This window comes from Schistocerca serialis, chromosome 2 (assembly GCF_023864345.2).
Source record: "Schistocerca serialis cubense isolate TAMUIC-IGC-003099 chromosome 2, iqSchSeri2.2, whole genome shotgun sequence".
Taxonomy (NCBI): domain Eukaryota; kingdom Metazoa; phylum Arthropoda; class Insecta; order Orthoptera; family Acrididae; genus Schistocerca; species Schistocerca serialis.
Genome location: NC_064639.1, coordinates 791124483 through 791143846, shown reverse-complemented (window position 1 = coordinate 791143846; position 19364 = coordinate 791124483). Strand labels below are relative to the sequence as shown.

The window sequence follows — 19364 nt, the reverse complement described above, 5'->3', positions numbered from 1 at the left end:
GTTTCAATACTCTCTTAATCGTAATGTAGGTAATTACGTAATATGTTTTCTACAGTGTATTTTAGCATGTGTTTTATATCTACCAACAGACGAATATGTGACGTTGTTGACAGGGTTCGATATTTCCTCGTGCTCTAGACTTCAGGAAAAAAAAGTTTTGTGCTTAAACAAGATCTTATATCTAATTTCAGGTGTCGAGGACAAGAAAAAGAAAATTAGAAAGGGATTAATGGAGTGAATCTATTACAGTCAAATTCAGACGAGATACCTTCCTTGGAAAAATCTGCTTTTCCTCTTTAAGAAGAACAAGAATTAACCAATCATGCGTGTACATTGGCAGAATTATTCATTAGTATTTCCCTGGTTGAGTTGCGTCGAATTGCATATGACCTTGTCGAAAAATTATGCCTTAAGCAAATTTCAGTAAAATTCCCCAGATGGCAGGAGAAGACAGGGTTTCTAGTTTTAAAAAGACAAAGCCTAAAACGAACTTATGAAAACCATCAGCAAGAAGTATCAGCAGACGTCTGAATTTCAATAAAGCTAAAGTTGATTTAGTTTTGTTTCCATTACAGTGATCATTTCTGAAAAACATGCATATTTAGATATATTATTAAGATAATATAACATCTTACTCTCTTCGAACAGGAATTTTACTGTCCCTGTATTTCGTAAAGTTGGTATTATCCTGTAAGGGTGTCGATATTACCCATGTACTCGGGAGAATACCGATAAGTTGCAGCCTTTAGAAAACGGTTGTACAGCTCCGAAGGTATTCAACATTTTTCGATTTTTCTGGTACAAGTTACGTAAACTGAAGGTGGAGGGGGGAGGGGGAGAAAGGAAAGGGAAGAAATTCATGATGCCAGCTGCATCGAGACTTCATGCGAAGTTAGCTGCTACGAGTGAAAAATCTGAGCCGCACCATATTCGAACCCGGGATCCCCAATTTATTAGGCAGTTCCGTTCACCAAACCGCCTTCCGGTCACAGTGTTTATCCCAATTGGACCGACTGTCTCGGTACGCCTCTCAATCGACCCACATTCCCAGCCAGAGCCAACTACAGGCAGTTCAGTTTACATAGTTTGTATCGCAGCTACGAATTCCACATAGTGTCTGTTCTTTCGGACACAGCTATGTGTCTAATATTCATGGGTCACAGAGGGTGCCATGAAATTTTTCCATGGAAGTGACAGATTCCAAAAAAAAAAAAAAAAAAAAAAAAAAAAACCGGAAAATCTCTTAAGGCGTTAGTGCTCCCCCAGTTTCCCCTATATCAAGGCTGAGATTAATGGAAAAAACTTAAGGAAACTTAATTCATCCACCAAAGAATATGCTCAAAAACACTTGCTCGACCGATTCCTGGCTGTTGCTAGTCAGTCTTGGATCCTTATGAGTCTGTATTAAAAGCAGAGGCAGAGAAGACCCAACGAAGAGCGGCTTGTTCCGTCGCGGGATCAGTTAGTAAGAGCGAGAGCGTTATGGAGACTGTCGACACGCTCCACTGACAGTTCTTCTCACGCACTAATCACAAATGGGAACAGGAAACGGGGGGAAGTGATACTGGTGATACAAGTACCCTCGTACACACGCCATGGCTTGCTAACTTGAAATAGGCGCAGATGTTGTAAGGTTACAGATATAGTTCCACTCTGGGCTACAAAATAGCAGGTCAGCAACTGGAAGCAGTTAATTCCACAAATTATCTGGGAGTACGCATTAGGAGTGATTTAAAATGGAATGATCATATAAAGTTGATCGTCGGTAAAGCAGATGCCAGACTGAGATTCATTGGAAGAATCCTAAGGAAATGCAATCCGAAAACAAAGGAAGTAGGTTACAGTACGCTTGTTCGCCCACTGCTTGAATACTGCTCAACAGTGTGGGATCCGTACCAGATAGGGTTGATAGAAGAGATAGAGAAGATCCAACGGAGAGCAGCGCGCTTCGTTACAGGATCATTTAGTTATCGCGAAAGCGTTACGGAGATGATAGATAAACTCCAGTGGAAGACTCTGCAGGAGAGACGCTCAGTGGCTCGGTACAGGCTTTTGTTAAAGTTTCGAGAACATACCTTCACCGAAGAGTCAAGCAGTATATTGCTCCCTCCTACGTATATCTCGCGAAGAGACCATGAGGATAAAATCAGAGAGATTAGAGCCCACACAGAAGCATACCGACAATCCTTCTTTCCACGAACAATACGAGACTGGAATAGAAGGGAGAACCGATAGAGGTACTCAGGGTACCCTCCGCCACACACTGTCAGGTGTCTTGCGGAGTATGGATGTAGATGTAGAGTATCGATATCTGTACCTTACAGGTAACAGCCTAGCACAGCAGCACTACCGCCAGGAGAACTCACAGTGATCGAGAAGCTCGGTTTTGCGCCAACAGTTACGGATGGCGCGGAAGGTAAGTAGTAGTGGGGAGACGTACCTGGACGTCAGAGGTGGTTGGACGATACGTGCCCACGTGCCGTGAGAAGTTCGATAAATGTGTTAAATGTTGCAGTATTCATGAACGGGATTGAGACCTCATCCATATTAAAAGCGAGTCGTTACCAAAGATCGGTAGAAGCAATGGTTACCTCAGAAAGGTACAAACAAGTTGAAATAAAAGTGTACATCAGTATTGTGCATAGAAACAATAGTACGTGCTCCATGCCATGCACTAGAGACCATAAACCTTTCAGTTTTATGGGGTCAATGTCTTCTTTCGTATCCTTTTCATATCTATTAGAACTTACAGAGTGCGAAGATTTTAAATGGCAGTGCTAGTAGGTTTCATAAGGCGTGTACCGGTAGGTACACGGTCCCATTTTCAGTCTTTACGTGCATCCTTCGGAGTAAGATGCCCACTCTAAACTTTGCAGCATAAACATTGGTCCAGTCGCCACTGTTATACAAGGGTCACTCCAAAAGAAATGCACACTTTTTTTAAAAAATCCATCTTTTATTCTACATGTTTGAAAGTTTTACAGTTTTAGGAACAATATTTTCATTTCTCCACATAATTTCCATCCCTCTCAACTGCCTTGAGCCATCTTGGAACCAGCGCCTGTATACTCGCACGGTAAAATTCTGGACCAACCTGTTGGAGCCACTGTTCGGCAGCGTGTACAGGGGAGACATCGTCTTCAAACCTTGTTTCTCGAAGAGAGTCTTTCAGTTTCCCAAAGAGATGATAGTGACATGGAGCCAGGTCAGGACTGTAAGGCGTGTGTTTTAGCGTTGTCCTTCCGAGTTTTGTGATCGCTTCCATGGCTTTTTGACTGACATGTGGCCGTGCACTGTCGTGCAACAGCAAAACATCCTGCTTTTGCCGATGTGGGCGAACACGACTCAGTCGAGCTTGAGGTTTCTTCAGTGTCGTCACATATGCATCAGAACTTATGGTGTTTCCACTTGGCATGATGCCCACAAGCAAGAGTCCTTCGGAATCGAAAAACACCGTAGCCATAACTTTTCCAGCAGAAGGTGTGGTTTTGAATTTTCTTTTCTTGGGGGAATTTGCATGATGCCACTCCACTGATTGCCTCTTCGTGTCTGGTGAAAAATGATGGAATCATGTTTCATCACCTGTCACGATTTTTCCAAGAAATTCATGTCCACCATTCTCGTACTGTTCCAAAAGTTCGCTGCATACCGTTTTTCTTGTTTATTTGTGAGCCACTGTCAACGTCCTGGGAACCCACCTGGCACAAACCTTTTTTAACGCCAACACTTTCAGTATTCTGCAAACACTTCCTTCCCCTATCCCAACGTAGCGTGTCAATTCATTCACTGTGATGCGTCTGTCAGCAGTCACCAATTCGTTAACTCTCTGCACATTGTCTGGATTGTGTGCAGTACGGGGCCTGCCGCTGCGAAGACAATCCTCAATATTGCCGTGCCCGCTTTCATCACGTAACCTGCTTGCCCACCGACTAACTGCACTGCGATCGACATCAGCATCTCCATACACCTTTTTCAACCTCTTGTGAATGTTTCCCACTGTCTAGTTTTCACAGCACAGGAATTCTATGACAGCACGTTGCTTCTGACGAACGTCAAGTGTAGCAGCCATCTTGGAGGCATGCTGTGACGGCGCCACTCACGGGAACAGGTTGAACTAAGTTTGAAAACAAGCGGGAAGGATGTATCTACACAGTGTAAAGCTTTCGCACATGCAGAATGAAAATTGTATTTTTACGAAAATAGTGTGCATTTCTTTTGGAGTGACCCTCGTATCAACACAGCTAGTGATACTGACAAGGGAACCTCCCCATCGCACCCCGCTCAGATTTAGTTATAAGTTGGCACAGTGGATTGGCCTTGAAAAACTGAACACAGATCAATCGAGAAAACAGGAAGAAGTTGTGTGGAACTATGAAAAAAATAAGCAAAGTATACAAACTGAGTAGTCCATGCGCAAAATAGGCAACATCAAGGAAAACGTGAGCCATGGAGCTCTGTGGTCCGGTGGTTAGCGTGTGCAGCTGCGGAACGGGAGGTCTTTGGTTCAAGTTTTCCCTCGAGTGGAAAGTTTTATTTTTTATTTTCGCAAAGTTATGACCTGTCCGTTCGTTCATTGACGTCTCTGTTCACTGTAATAAGTTTAGTGTCTGTGTTTTGCGACCGCACAGCAAAACCGTGCGATTAGTAGACGAAAGGACGTGCCTCTCCAATGGGAACCGAAAACATTTGATCGCAAGGTCATAGGTCAACCGATTCCTCCACAGGAAAGCACGTCTGACTGGTGACGGCATGTGCGTCACATGACACAGGAATATGTTGTCGACCCACGTAACTTGTACACTTGGCGAATGGGTAAAAAGATTCTTCTACCTTGTCCGATTTAGATTTTCATGTGGATGTGGTAATCACTCCCAAAAAAGTGATGAAAACATAAGGGTTTCTCACATAAACTGAAAATAAGAAATTAAACTTTTCACTCGAGGGCAGACTTGAATCAGGGACCTCTCGTTCCGCAGCTGCGCACGCTAACCACGGTACCACGGCAATCCGCAGCTCAAATTATCCTTGATGTTACCTATCTTGCGCATGGACTACTCAGTTAGTATATTTTGCTTATTTTTTTCATGGTTCCACACAACTTCTTCCTGTTTTCTCGATTAATCTGTGTTCAGTTTTTCAAGGCCCATCCACTGTGCCAACTTATAACTAAATCCGAGGGGGGTGCGATGGGGAGGTTCCCTTGTGAGAAACTCGGCCATCATAGATGCGGATAAGCGAGTAGGCATCCCAGCGAAGGCGGTCGGTAAGCGCGGCTTCGGCCCTACTTGTTGCAGAGGCGGCGCGCGAGAGGGAGGGAGAGGGCTGCCTCGAGGACGAGATGTGCGCCGACGGCTGCGACGGGCCGACGAGCGCGCTGCCCTGGGACCTGCGCCACGTGCCGCTCCAGTTCACCCGGCTGCCCGTCGAGGAGACGAGCCGGCGTGCCGCCGAGTTCTACGAGCTGCTCAACAGGCGGCGCACCGTGCGCTTCTTCAGCGACGACCCCGTGCCCGCCGACGTCATTCGCAACATCGTTAGGGCGGCAGGTACGGCCACCACTTACGGTAAAACTGTTCCATAAGAGTCACATTTAACAGCCACCGAGAGCTGATTACATTTCTTCAAAAGTCCAGGTTTCTGTCCTTCAAAAGACCAGGTTTCTGTGACTTGTGAATGATTACTCTCATAACATACACTTACAAATCATGTGATTATGGTACTGGAGACACGTCAAAAATTACATACTAGAATCTAATACTAATTTTTAAAACTATATTTAGTCTGTGTAGCAGTATCTATATTTTCTTATTTTCCAGTATACGTAAATACACAACTGACCATTAAAATTGCTACACCAAGAAGAAATGCAGATGATAAACGGGTATTCATTGGACAAACATATTATACTAGAACTGACACGTGATTACATTTTCACCCAATTTGGGTGCACAGATCCTGAGAAATCAGTACCCAGAACAACCGCCTCTGGCCGTAATAACAGCCTTGATACGCCTGGGCATTGAGTCAAACAGAGCTTGGATGGCGTGCACAGGTACAGCTGCCCATGCAGCTTCAACACGATACTACAGTTCATCAAGAGTAGTGACTGGCGTATTGTGACGAGCCAGTTGCTTGGCCACCATTGACCAGACCTTTTCAATTGGTGATAGATCTGGAGAATATGTTGGCTAGGGCAGCAGTCGAACATTTTCTGTATCCAGAAAGGCCCGAACAGGACCTGCAACATGCGGTCGTGCATTATCCTGCTAAAATGTAGGGTTTCGCAGGGATCGAATGAAGGGTAGAGCCACGGGCCGTAACACATCTGAAATGTAACGCCCACTGTTCAAAGTGCCGTCAGTGCGAACAAGAGGTGACCGAGACGTGTAACCAATGGCACCCCATACCATCACGCCGGGTGATACGCCAGTATGGCGATGACGAATACACGCTTCCAATGTGCGTTCACCACGATGTCGCCAAACACGGATGCGACCATCATGATGCTGTAAACAGAACCGGGATTCATCCGAAAAAATGACGTTCTGCCATTCGTGCACCCAGGTTCGTCGTTGAGTACACTATCGCAGGCGCTCCTGTCTGTGATGCAGCGTCAAGGGTAACCGCAGCCGTGGTCTCCGAGCTGATAGTCCATGCTGCTGCAAACGTCGTCGAACTGTTCGTGCACATGGTTGTTGTCTTGCAAACGTCCCCATCTGTTGACTCAGGAATCGAGACGTGGCTGCACGATCCGTTACAGCCATGCGGATGCCTGTCATCTCGACTGCTAGTGATACGAGGCCGTTGGGATCCAGCACGGCGTTCCGTATTACCCTCCTGAACCCACCGATTCCATATTCTGCTAACGGTAATTGGTTCTCGACCAACGCGAGTAGCAATGTCGCGATACGATAAACCGCAATCGCTATAGGCTACAATCCGACCTTTATCAAAGTCGGAAACGTAATGGTACGCATTTCTCCTCCTTACACGAGGCATCACAACAACGTTTCACCAGGCAACGCCAGTCAACTGCTGTTTGTGTATGAGACATCGGTTGGAAACATTCCTCATGTCAGTACGTTGTAGGTGTCGCCACCGGCGCCAACCTAATGTGAATGCTATGAAAAGCTAATAATTTGCGTATCACAGCATCTTCTTCCCGTCGGTTAAATTCCGGGTCTGCGTTTTAATGGCCAGTAGTGTATTTTTCTTGATAATGGACAATTTGTTTTTTCACAATATAATGCTAATTTGCGGTTGGATTCTGTCCAAATTATCAGTTCATCTTCCATTAACTCTTCTAATGAGTAATAACATTTGTGTATAAGAATCTCATGTAACTTCTTTCTTAGTATCCTTAGTTCCACGTTTAGAATTTTTTGCCTGAGCATATAATTTCAATCTATGGGCAGGAAGCATGAAATTATCTTTATTCCTTGTACTGTATGGATGATCAAATTGGTTTTTAATGAACAATTCCGGTTTGTTCTGTAAAAATATCATTAGCTCGTATATGTATAGGGAGGGGACAGTCAAAATTTTTAGTTTCTGTAATAATGGACGACATGGTTCTCCTTGCTGTGCAGTGCACATGTTTCTGATACTTTTCTTCTGGAGCTTCAGTACACGAGACATATTGGAGATCCCCCAGAAAATAATGCCATATCTTATCACCGATTCAAAGTAACTTAGATATGCTACTTTGCGAGTGGACATGTTAGTAGCACTTGATAACATATGCATGGCATATGCAAAGCTGCCCAGTTTGCTGCACAGGTACTCAATATGTGTGTTCCAGTTTAAATTCTTATCGAGGTGTAGACCTAGAAATTTGGCCAAATGCTTTTCTGTTAATTCTTCACTTTTATGATTTATACCAATTTCCTGGTCTTTTGACTGTTTGGTTCTGAATTAAATCAAGTTTGTTTTTGATATGTAAAGTTTCAGACCATTTAACTGGAACTATTACTCTAGCCTGTGTAATGTACCAGTGACTCTATCAGGAATCGTTTCTGTTTCTTCGCTTTCTATCAAGACAGACGTGTCATCAGCAAACAGAACGGATGGTGAATATATGTTTAATGGTAAGTCGTTGACATACAATAGAAAGAGAATTGGTCCGAGGATCGAACCTTGTGGGACACCCTGTGTTGTTGTTTTCCAATCTGAATGGTAGTTTACACCATTTGAAGAGATGATTGTTCTTTGTTTTCTATTAGATAAGTAAGAAGTAAGCCACTGAAGTACTGCACCCTTAATCCCATATTTTTGTAGTTTGTGGATTAGTAAGGAATGATTTACAGAATCGAAAGCCTTTGTCAGGTCGCAGAAAATTCCGCCTACTTTACTGTTTTTGTCTAGAGCTGTGCTAATTTTTTCTATGAAATTATTTATGGCACCTGTTGTATTTTTCCCTTGCTGGAAGCCAAACTGATTGCACAAAATAATCCCCTGTGATACAATAAAGTTTTGGATTTGGATAGCAGCTACTTTCTCGAAAATTTTTGACAGCACTGGAAGGAGGGAGATAGGACGATAATTCCCCATATCTTCTCTTGACCCTTTCTTAAAAAATGGTTTTATTTCCGCGTATTTTAATGATTCTGGAAAACAATCTTCTTCAAATGATTTGTTGATTAATTCAGCTAATGGAGGACTTACTATTTTGTACATTGATTTAATTACTTTCGCAGGCATCCCATCCCAACCCACCGAATTTTTATTTTTTAATGGTAATATAACGTCTTATATTTCTTTCATTGTAATATTTCTAAATTTCATGGGAGATAAATTTCTTCGATCAAGCCCATATGGACATACACTTTTCTTGTAATTTGTAACATTGAATTTTGATTTTGTCACATTGATAAAGAATTCATTGAAGTGTTCCGATATTTGAGCAGGATTTACAATGGTGGTGTTTTCATGCTTTATTTTACAAATTTCGTGGCTGCCGACTTTATCGCCCAGTTCTGATTTAACAGCAGACGACGCTGCCTTTGATTTATTCTTATGATTTGAAATTAGTTCGCTGTTAAACATTTGTTTTGCTGCATTTACAACATTTCTGAAAAAACTTTTATAATCATTAAAATACGCGGAAATAAAACCACTTTTTAAGAAAGGGTCAAGAGAAGATATGGGGAATTATCGTCCTATCTCCCTCCTTCCAGTGCTGTCAAATATTTTCGAGAAAGTAGCTGCTATCCAAATCCATATGCAATAGAAACTAGATCTTTGTTATATTTCAGCTCTTTGTGCAGCTGCCGTTTCCTAGCACTAGAAATTTTTATCCCTTCTGTTATCCAAGTTAGTTTACTTGGCACTTTAGTGTTGGCACACTTTGGTGGAAAAGTTTCATTGGATGTAAGAAGGAAGCTGTTTAGTAATTTTTGAAAGATTACGAACAGTGGTAACTCAACGACTGGTTGCTCAGTAATGTAGTACAGGGAGTCCCACACAAACAGTGTGTCATGTACAGGCTAATCATCTCTAGTCGAATTGCTTGTCAAGTGGCAACACTGTCTCACTGCATTTTATCGGAAAGTTGAGTATGTCTGTGTGTTTCCGTTGTTGAGTTGTTACAGGAATGGTGCAGTTTGCATTAGAACAGCGAACTGATATTGTGGAGTGTTATATAAAGACGGACTCCATCAGGGAATGTAAAGAAATGTTTCACGCGAAGTATCCTGGTTGGAAACTTCACTATTCGAGATCTGCACAGGAAATGGAGAACTGTAGGATCCGTTCAGAATGTGCAGAGGAAGAGGCGACCAATAGTGAGGGCCCCTGAAACTGCAGATAGAATTTGCATGGACATTACGAGAAGTCCCCACAAGTCAGTAAGGAGGTTACCGCAGCAGTCTGGTGTATCTCGTACATCTTGTACTAAAAGATATGAAATTAAAGCCTATCGTGTGAGTGTTGAAATCTGAGGATCAGGAAAAAAGAGTTTATTATTGCTGTTGATAATTCTTCCGGGTTATATGGCCGTGGTCCATGGAATTTTTCTATTCCTAACGTTTCGTCCAATACTACGTTGGACATCTTCAGAGGTATGGCTGGTCCTGCTGAGAACTGCCGGCAGACCTCTGAAGATATCCAACGCAGTATTTGACGAAACGTTAGGAATAGAAAAATTCCATGGACCACGGCCATATAACCTGGAAGAATTATCAACAACAGTACCATCCGGTAGTGAAAGCCTTCATTGTAGTTCATTATTGTAACTGGCTGTTAACATCTACTACTCCGCACTTTACTTCATGTCAGATGAGGCCCATTTTCATTTGTCAGGTTATTTAGACTCTCAGAATTGCAGATACTGGTGGCAGGACAACCCACATACTCTACATGGAAAATGTCTCCACTCAGAGCAGATAGGTGTTTGGTGCGCATTGTCCGCCATGCGGATTATTGGCCCCATATTTTTCGATTACACCTTAAGCAGTGCCAGATACCTAGAGGTCTCTGACTTTTTCTATGCACAATTAACAGATGCAGAGAACCTGTATGCAAGACAGAACAACCCACTCACACATCCAACCAAAGTAGTGGCCCACATCACCAACGTGTTCTGTGAAGACAGACTTGTCAATAGAGGCCTCTGGCCCCAAGGTCCCTGGACATAACATCGTGTGATTTTTGTTTATGGGCTGCACTAAAACGCAAAGGGTATGCTGACAGTCTTCGGACAATAGAAGATCTTAAACGGAAAATTACGAGAGAAATTAACAACTTCACACCTGCGGAATTAAAGTGTGTCGCAGTGCCTCGATGCCCATGGCCACCACTTCCAGCATCTCTTATAAACAGGTAACTACAAGTTTTTTTTTTTTTTGACATCACTGTTATGTAAACGTTTTTGTTAGTTCATTGTTACGTTAATCTCGGACATGAGGCGTACCAGTTTTATGTGGGACACACTGTAGAAAATGGCTGTCTATGAATTCAGGACTCTGTGGCTCATTTTCAGTTATGATGTAGGACCATGGGCATCTATGGGAATAAAATACACCTTAGGGGTAAGCAGGGACAAGGATATAAATTGTTTTAAATAACTGAGTTTACAATTTTAGATGGTGCAAAATGTAACACCAGGCATTCGATTATGGAGCGCAGGTTTTGTTCCTGCAGTTTCTGATCAGAATATCTGGACACCTACTAGAGGACATTAGTATGGGGTGTGTCACCCCTTCGTCTTTATGAAGGCTTGAGCTCTACTGGGGACACTTTCAATTAGGTGTTTGAGTGTCTGTGCAGGAATGGCAGCTCATTCTTTCTCAAGAGCTACAACTAGAGGATGTAGTGATGTTGAACTCTAGGGTCTGGAGCAAAGTTGACGCTCTAACTCAGGTCGAGACTCCAGATAGGCCACTCCATTTCAGGATCGCTGTTGTCCATAAACAATTGCCTCATGCTTCATGACAGCGTGCATTATCGCACTGATACAAGCAGTCATCATCTCCAAACAGGTCCTCTACTGTATGCATTACATAATGCTGTAAAATGTGTTCATATCCTTCCTCATTTAGCGTTGGGGATCACATCTTAACCATATCCTAAGACCTTCTTCTCCATACTTCACTGTTCACATTACACTTGAGGGCAGGCAACGTTCTCCAGGAGTCTGCCAACCCAAAACGTTTCCATCAGATAACCACAGAGTATATCGTGATTCATCACAGCGAATCACTGGTTTCCAGACATCCACCGTCCAGTGGCGTTGCTCTTTGTGCCACTTGAAGTGTCGCTAAGCATTGGCTTCAGGAATGTCCGACTTATGAGAAGCTCCTCGACCACTCTTTTTCATATCAGATGCACAGTCATTATACTAGATGCAATGCTGGTAGCCCTTGGAACTCCTAACTGATTCCTTCTGCTGATTTAATTCGATATTTTACAACCGCTCTCTGCACTACTAGATGGTTCCAGTCCATCAGTAGTTGAGATCTACCTTGTTTTTCTTCAGCTCTGGTTGTTTCTTCATATTTCCACTTTACATCACAAACCGTCGACAATGTCCCTGATGGATTTGTTACTCAGTCCACGTTCGAAGTCACTGTGCTCTGCTGTATGAAGAACATGCTGGTGGATCCACATATCGTGACGTATGAGGCCTGTTAGAAAAATATGCAATCTTCGGCTGGGGAAAAAAGGTGGCTTACCTGAAGTTTTGGACACCTAATCGCCCTCAGAGTAGCTCCCTTGGGACTCACACACTTTTCTCAGCGGTGCCGCCATTTCGGGGAGAATTCCGAGAAAGCCTCTTTTGGAATGGAGTTTAGCTCAACTGCCATTGCTATTGTAATGACTTCTCTTGTCTGAAATCGCGTTCCTTTCAATGGTCTCTTGAGTTTGGGAAGCAGCCAGAAGTCTCAGAGGGCCACATCAGGAAAGTAAGGAGGCTGTTGAAGGACAGGCATCTGGTTTTTCGCCAAAAAAGTCTGGATCAAGTGTGAGGAATGTGCTGGAATATTGTCCTGATGGAGGCACCAATTTCCTGTTGACTGAAAATCTGGTCTCTTCCATCACACGGCATTATGTAGGCAATGGAGGACATCCCTGTAGTACTGTATGGTGATTGTTTGGCCCTGTGGTATGTACTCATGGTATACTACAGCACTGGAGTTAAAGAAAGCAGTCAGCATCATTTTGACGTTGCTGTGCACTTATTGGGACTTCTTTGGTCTGCGTGAGAAAGAATTAGATGACTGGGATTTGGTTTTCAGGTTGTAACGGTCCACCCAGGTTTTTTCAACAGTGATTATGGTGTTCACAAACTCGGGGTCACTGTTTGTGGAGTCCAGTATGTCCTGTGCAACTTCAACATGAAGTTGCTTTTGCTCTGCAGTCAGCATCTTCAGCATGAATTTCGCCAACACTCTCTTCATGGCCACATATTCGGTCACAATCGAAAGTGCCGAAATTTGCTGATACCCACCTCTTTCGTCATTTTCACGATGGTCCCGCATCACCATAGATTCCACTTTGACAATGACCTGGTCATGTTGGCAGGTTGATGAGCAACTGGAGCGTGGCTCACTCTCCACCTATGTGCAGCCATCTTTAAACTGGTTGTACTCCTCCTTAATCTGTGTGATTCCCACATCATCGTCTCTGAAAGCCATCTGAATCTTCCAAACGGTTATCACCTGACTGTCGCCCAGTTTCTGGCAAAGTTTGATCCAGTAGCGCTGCTCCAGTCGTTCTGTCATTTCCCTTGCAATGAAAAACCGACGCAATCACTACGCATTACCGCAGTCGACTGCTGCTTGCCGGTAACTGCTGCTGTCAACAGACAGGATGTAATTCATGCATGGGCGTGAAGGTTGAAGGTCTGCTCATGCAAGTGTGGCAGATTAAAATCCATCAGGTGGTTGCAAAAGAAAATGTTGGTTGCTTTTCTAACAGACCTCATACAGTGCTCAATTCTGCATTACATTGGCGTATCTGAATACTTTTGATCAGATAGTGCAAGTGAGCCTCTCTTCCAAATCTCAGAGCTTTCTACTGTACCGTGCAACAATGAAAGTAGCAAAACAGTTGCTATTTTTGTGTTATTGCCTTTTTTGTCATTCTGTTCTCAAGTTAACTACAAGGAGAAGCCCAATTCTGACTGTTGGTGTAATCTAATTCCCCATACTGTGCATTGCTGAGTCATAATATGGAATATAGTGTAGACCCTACATCTTACATGCATTTCTAAAGAGTGAGTTGTTTGATGTGGACGTAAGCTTATTCACAACGTCTTGAATGAGGGCTCTCTAGTCCTGGATCGGCTGAAGGTGGTGTAAGTCAGTCCACTTTGGGGGGGGATGACTGTTTTGTGACTGCCGCCAATATTGGCTATCTAGAAATACAGTACCATGTATACTGAAGCCATTACAGAGTGACTGTCATACCACTGTGTTCTGAAGCAGTAAGCACATGTGAAGTACCAGCAAAATGCGAGTAAAGTGCAATTTGTTCACCCCAGCACTGCCATTTGCCCCACGGTTGTCTACGTTTTGGTCTTTGAAAGGTGGGACTTGCTTCCTCTGCTCCCTGCAACACTCCCCCCCCCCCCCCCCACCCCCACCCCCACCCCCCAGGAAAATTAAAAATAAACCTAGGTAAGGTGTGTGCACTTTTCCCGCAGTGACTCATATTATTAATAGAACACAGAAATCAAATGACATCGACTGGTATTAACTGATTTCTGTAAGAAATGGAACTGATCTGACTGACTAAATGAAAACTTTGATGAAAGGGAACACTAATGAAACAATTTGTGATAAATCTGTAGTTAAAAACTTGTCACATATGCTTTTAAAGTCATTACTGTTCATACGTGCAAACTGTGAATGCCACTGCTTTTAGCTTCAGGTGACAATGAAGTTACTTTATTTTGTAAATATTGGTTTTTTTTTTTCATGCAGCAATTTTATTTTACTTCTTAACTTTTCTTTTCTGGGACTTTGAGGCGATAAATGAGCTTCACTTCCTACAGAAACAGCTGTTATGTGACACTCTGCAGGAGTTTCAGTGCTTCATCAGTGTTGGAATTTCATTCCTGTTTTCAACCATTAGTAGCACATAGGTATCACTTTAAGTGAAGACAGTAGGCTGCATTAAAAATGAATTTATACAAATGTTTTGAATTAGGCTCAGATCTATTATGTAATATTAGTCATATTTATTTAGTAAATGACCATTGATAAGAATAGAAAAGAAACTTTTGTCAAGCTTTGTCCTAAATATGAGTTTTTCCATTATGTAACTTTTGGTATAAGCCATCATCTTCTTTGCCATTTACTTCCAGTAATAAGAATAACAATAATGTGTAATCAGTAATTTGAGAAACAGCTTCAATGAACTGTTCACATCCAAGCTGCTGGCTACAGTATTTGCACGTGGCATGCTCACCCAGTGAAATGTGTCTTTCCTTCCAACTTAAGGGACAATTCTGATATGTTAGCAACATCTAGTACACAGCAACATATCATCTAAAATGAATCAAGTGTCAAGTAGCCAGCCACCATATTTCTCATTACAAACCCATCAAATTTTATACTACAATGTAGTTGGAAATTAGGTATCACAGTAACTATGACCAATATCAAAAAACAGACACTTCATCATCAAACTGTGATACAAAACTATAAGATACAAAATTAATCAATTTCGTTTGTCAGTTAGTGTCCTCAAAATGAACAGTAATGAAGGAAATGTGCAAATGCAAAACAAACATTTTTAATTTTTTAAAGGAAAAACTGAGCCTCTGCCATAAAACAAAGTCCTGGAGTTGATGAAGCTTTGCTTCATTTACATAAAGCATTTTTATGCAGTTTAATGAGCTTTTACTGTTTACAGCAAGAAAACCAGAAAACTCATTTTTCTCATGTGCTGCTATCAGTCACTTCATGGGAAGTGCTTGTTACTTTTCTGTGTTATCTTTTACTTACTGATGCTTATTATATACTTCTAACTTTAACAGTACATTAAACAACTATTTACTTGTAAGTCCAGCAGCTGAAATGCACAATTAATGAAATAAAAAAATCCTTTTACTTACTGATGCTTATTATATACTTCTAACTTTAACAGTACATTAAACAACTATTTACTTGTAAGTCCAGCAGCTGAAATGCACAATTAATGAAATAAAAAAATCCTCCATTTGCCTTTAGCTTCAAAAACGCTTGCAGCAGTTGCTAAAGCTGTAGTTAATGTGGCTGTCAGTGCTATGCCAGAATTGTCTGAACCCGTGGTTTTGTGTATTTACAGACAATCATTCCTAGAAGTACTTGAGAGTTCTGTAGTAAACAAACAGTCTGACCTTCAGATTCCAAGGATGAGGGACCCAAGTGCTACTCTTGTGAACACCTTGTCAGTGATAGGTTTTGTGGATGCTATACAAAATTATGACCTGATTTTGTGAAAAGTCATGAACAATGTCAACTGCAACCTGACAGATTATCATGTGTCGTTGTGGAAATACATGTACTCTAACTGTAATTTAATAATTCTGAAGTGATATCTAAGTTAGTGAAAATTCTTAGCAGCATTTAAACCTTTATTGACTACCAGTTTTGATCAAGCAATCACTATAAGGTAACACAAAATTATTTATAGTATTGTTCTTATTGTGGCACAAAAAATAAAAAAACTCATCATGTATCTCTGAAAATGCCATCAAGTGTATTAATACAGTCAACAGTAAAATGGATTACTTAAGTTAAATAATTTTAGTCCATTGTAAGATTCCATACACATATCTAGAGTGCGCTCTCTGCAGGAAGATGAAACCTGAATAGGCACTAAGATAATTTAAGTATGTTTATGAATTTTACTGTTGACTATATTGATGCATTTTACTGCTGAGGGCAGTTTCAATGACACATGATGTTTTTTGATTTATTTTGTATGTCACAGTAACAGCAATATGACACAGCCTGATGTAAATAATTTTGTGGTAGCTGCTGATGATTAGTTGATCAAATCTGATAGTGAGCAAAGGTTTATTTAATTAGGTCACCATTTGTACAAAATGTTCATTGTTTTGTCTTCTTACTTCTTCTGAGTCAAAACTACTTTGTCATGGACTGAATAACTGTGTGCTCCCAGTTCTGATGTTAAAGAACAGCAGGATTCAAATATCTGTCCACAAGGAGAAAAAGGGAGAGAGATATGGGTTTAATACCCCATCAATGATGAGGTCGTCAAAGACAGAGTAGAAGTTTCAAAAAGACAAGGATAGAAGAGTAAGTTCACAGTGTGATTTTCGAAGTAGTCATTCTGGAAATTGGCTAAATGCATGGTTGAATTGAAATTCAGTCCTACTCCTACAGAGCGTGATTCCAGTGTGATAACCACTCTGATACCTCTCTCACATCTCCTATGACCATACACACTTGGATTCTCCACAGTTTCCTTAAACCAACTCAGATGAATATTTGGATGCTTTCTTTGAAAAGCAATGGCAAACTTCTCATCTACTGCTTGTTCAATTGGAGCTCGTTCCTATCTCTGATGATCTTGTCATCAATGGGACATTAAGTATTAATCTTCCTCCCTTCTTCTTTTGTTCTAGATTCACAATTTATGCTAGATGATGGTAATGAGCTCCTGTTTGTCTATTACAGATTTCAGTGGCTCAATATTGCTATAAAGACCAGATCAGAGTGTTATTTCAGTCTCATACTCAGCAAACCAATGTTGAACATCTCCAATCATGTGATTGGGGGCACAACCATCATGGAAGATAGAATCCCTTGCTGGGAACCATCACAGTGACATGGAATCAACATTATCACCAAAACCGGTTTCATTGGTCATATCAACTATCTACATCTACATGTACTTCTACACTTCAGAAGCCACCATATGGTGTGTGTTGGAGGGTACTTCTGGTACCACTATTTGATCACCTCTTCCCTATTCCATTTGCAAATGGCAGAAGGGAGGATGATTCTAGTAAACCTTGGTATTAGTGCTACGTTGTCAGATTTTCTGGTCATGACCATTTCACAAGATGTTTGCAGAAGGAATCAGTAATTTGCCCTACTCCTCATAATATACTCTCTTGGAAAGTCAGTAGTAAACCTCTCTATGATGGACAATGTCTCTCTTGTAGTGCCTACCACTGATGTTTGCTGAGCATTTCCACAACACCTATGTCTCTTCTACCAATAATCCAACCTAATAAGGACCCCAGACTGTTGAGCAACATTCAAAAACTAGTTGAAGTATTTTGTAAGCCACTTATTCTGTGGATAAATTACATTTCCTTATGATTCTTCCTATTAATCTCAGCCTTGCATCTACTTTTCCTACAATTTGTTCTATGTGATCATTCCACATTATGTCAGTCCAGATGGTTACTCCTATGTATTTTACAACAGTTACTCTTTCTAATAATTTTTCACTAATAGCATAATTGTAGAGTAGGTGATTTTTTCATCTGTTTTTGCACAGAATGTTACATTTATTTGAATTAAAGAACTGCATCATCTGAAAACAGCCTCATGGAGCTTCCAGCAATATCCATTAGATTGTTGTTGAGCTAAAATGTTATGACCACCTGAAAAAAAGGCATGTCATGTGGCACCACAGCCTGGTAAAAGTTTTTCAATTGGATGCCACTTTGGCAACTTGCTTTTCCTTAAAACCAACAGCACATTGATTTCCTCAAACATTCACCCGTCCAAGTAGTAGCCAGGTCCAATGTTGCTTACCTTCAGTGATCGGGTGGGAATCGGTGTTACCAACATGACAAGGCCATTGGCCTCACCTGCTTAATAGCATGTTGATCCATGTTTGGAAGGCAATACAAATACCTTCCTTAAGCCAAGGAACACAGTAACAACCTGAGTGCCAATGTCTATGGCACTCTGGATCTTGTGAATGAATGGAGTGAGCTGAGTTTTGCAAGATCTCTGTGGAATTCATGTTAATTTTTATAGAGGAGATTTTCGTCTTCCAAAAATGGTATAACATATGAGCATAAACCATGTTCCATAGTCCTACAAAATACTGACATCAGTGGTGCAGGCCTATAATTTGTGGAAGGCATATTGAACATGTTTTAAAATCTGATCTATTTGTGTTCCACATCTCACCCTGATATGACTGCCCAAATCAAGATGAGCCCTTCCCAATGCTTCAAAATTTGAAGGCCAAAGTTTGTAATCAGAATGAGATTTTCACTCTGCAGCGGAGTGTGCGCTGATATGAAACTTCCTGGCAGATTAAAACTGTGTGCCGGACCGAGACTTGAACTCGGGAAGGTAGGAGACGAGATACTGGCAGAAGTAAAGCTGTGAGGGCGGGGCATGAGTCGTGCTTGGGTAGCTCAGATGGTAGAGCACTTGCCCGCGAAAGGCAAAGGTCCCAAGTTTGAGTCTTGGTCCAGCACACAGTTTTAATCTGCCAGGAAGTTTCAAAGTTTGTAATGTTCACTTCCCTTTGTGTTATGTGGTAGGGAATATTGTAAAAGTAGACAGGTCTCTATTGATCAATGATTCCACTTATGTGCTTCATGCAGGGCTGAAGCATTTTCTTTGGTTTCATCTGGTTTACAAGAGGTTTTTTAACAGCAGATCTATCATGACAATTTAATTAACACAGTTAATTTCACAGTGATTTTGTTCACAGTGGGTTTTCTGGACACACATTAAGATCAACAGATGTTTAATGCAGAGTTCTTATAAGCTTTCTGTACATTTTATGCAACATAGAAGGTAAAAAGAAAGATCACAATTAACATAGAAAAATTTACACATAAAAAACCTAAGCTATAGCCTTCATGCTATGTAAATGAGAAGAGATCTTAAGAATCTTAATAAAATGTGGAAGCCACATTCAGTAGGGCCTTCCTA

At 41.5% G+C, this 19364-nt stretch overlaps 1 protein-coding gene across 2 annotated transcripts in view; it reads left to right on the top strand.

The window, feature by feature from the left end:
• LOC126455714 (iodotyrosine deiodinase 1) overlaps positions 1 to 19364 on the top strand; it is a 99263-nt gene that overhangs the window by 43121 nt on the left and 36778 nt on the right. For both annotated transcript variants that reach the window (XM_050091483.1, XM_050091484.1), the window contains exon 2: positions 5295 to 5546. In XM_050091483.1, coding sequence (XP_049947440.1) covers positions 5295 to 5546 — 252 coding nt within the window. The remainder of the gene's footprint in view (positions 1 to 5294; positions 5547 to 19364) is intronic.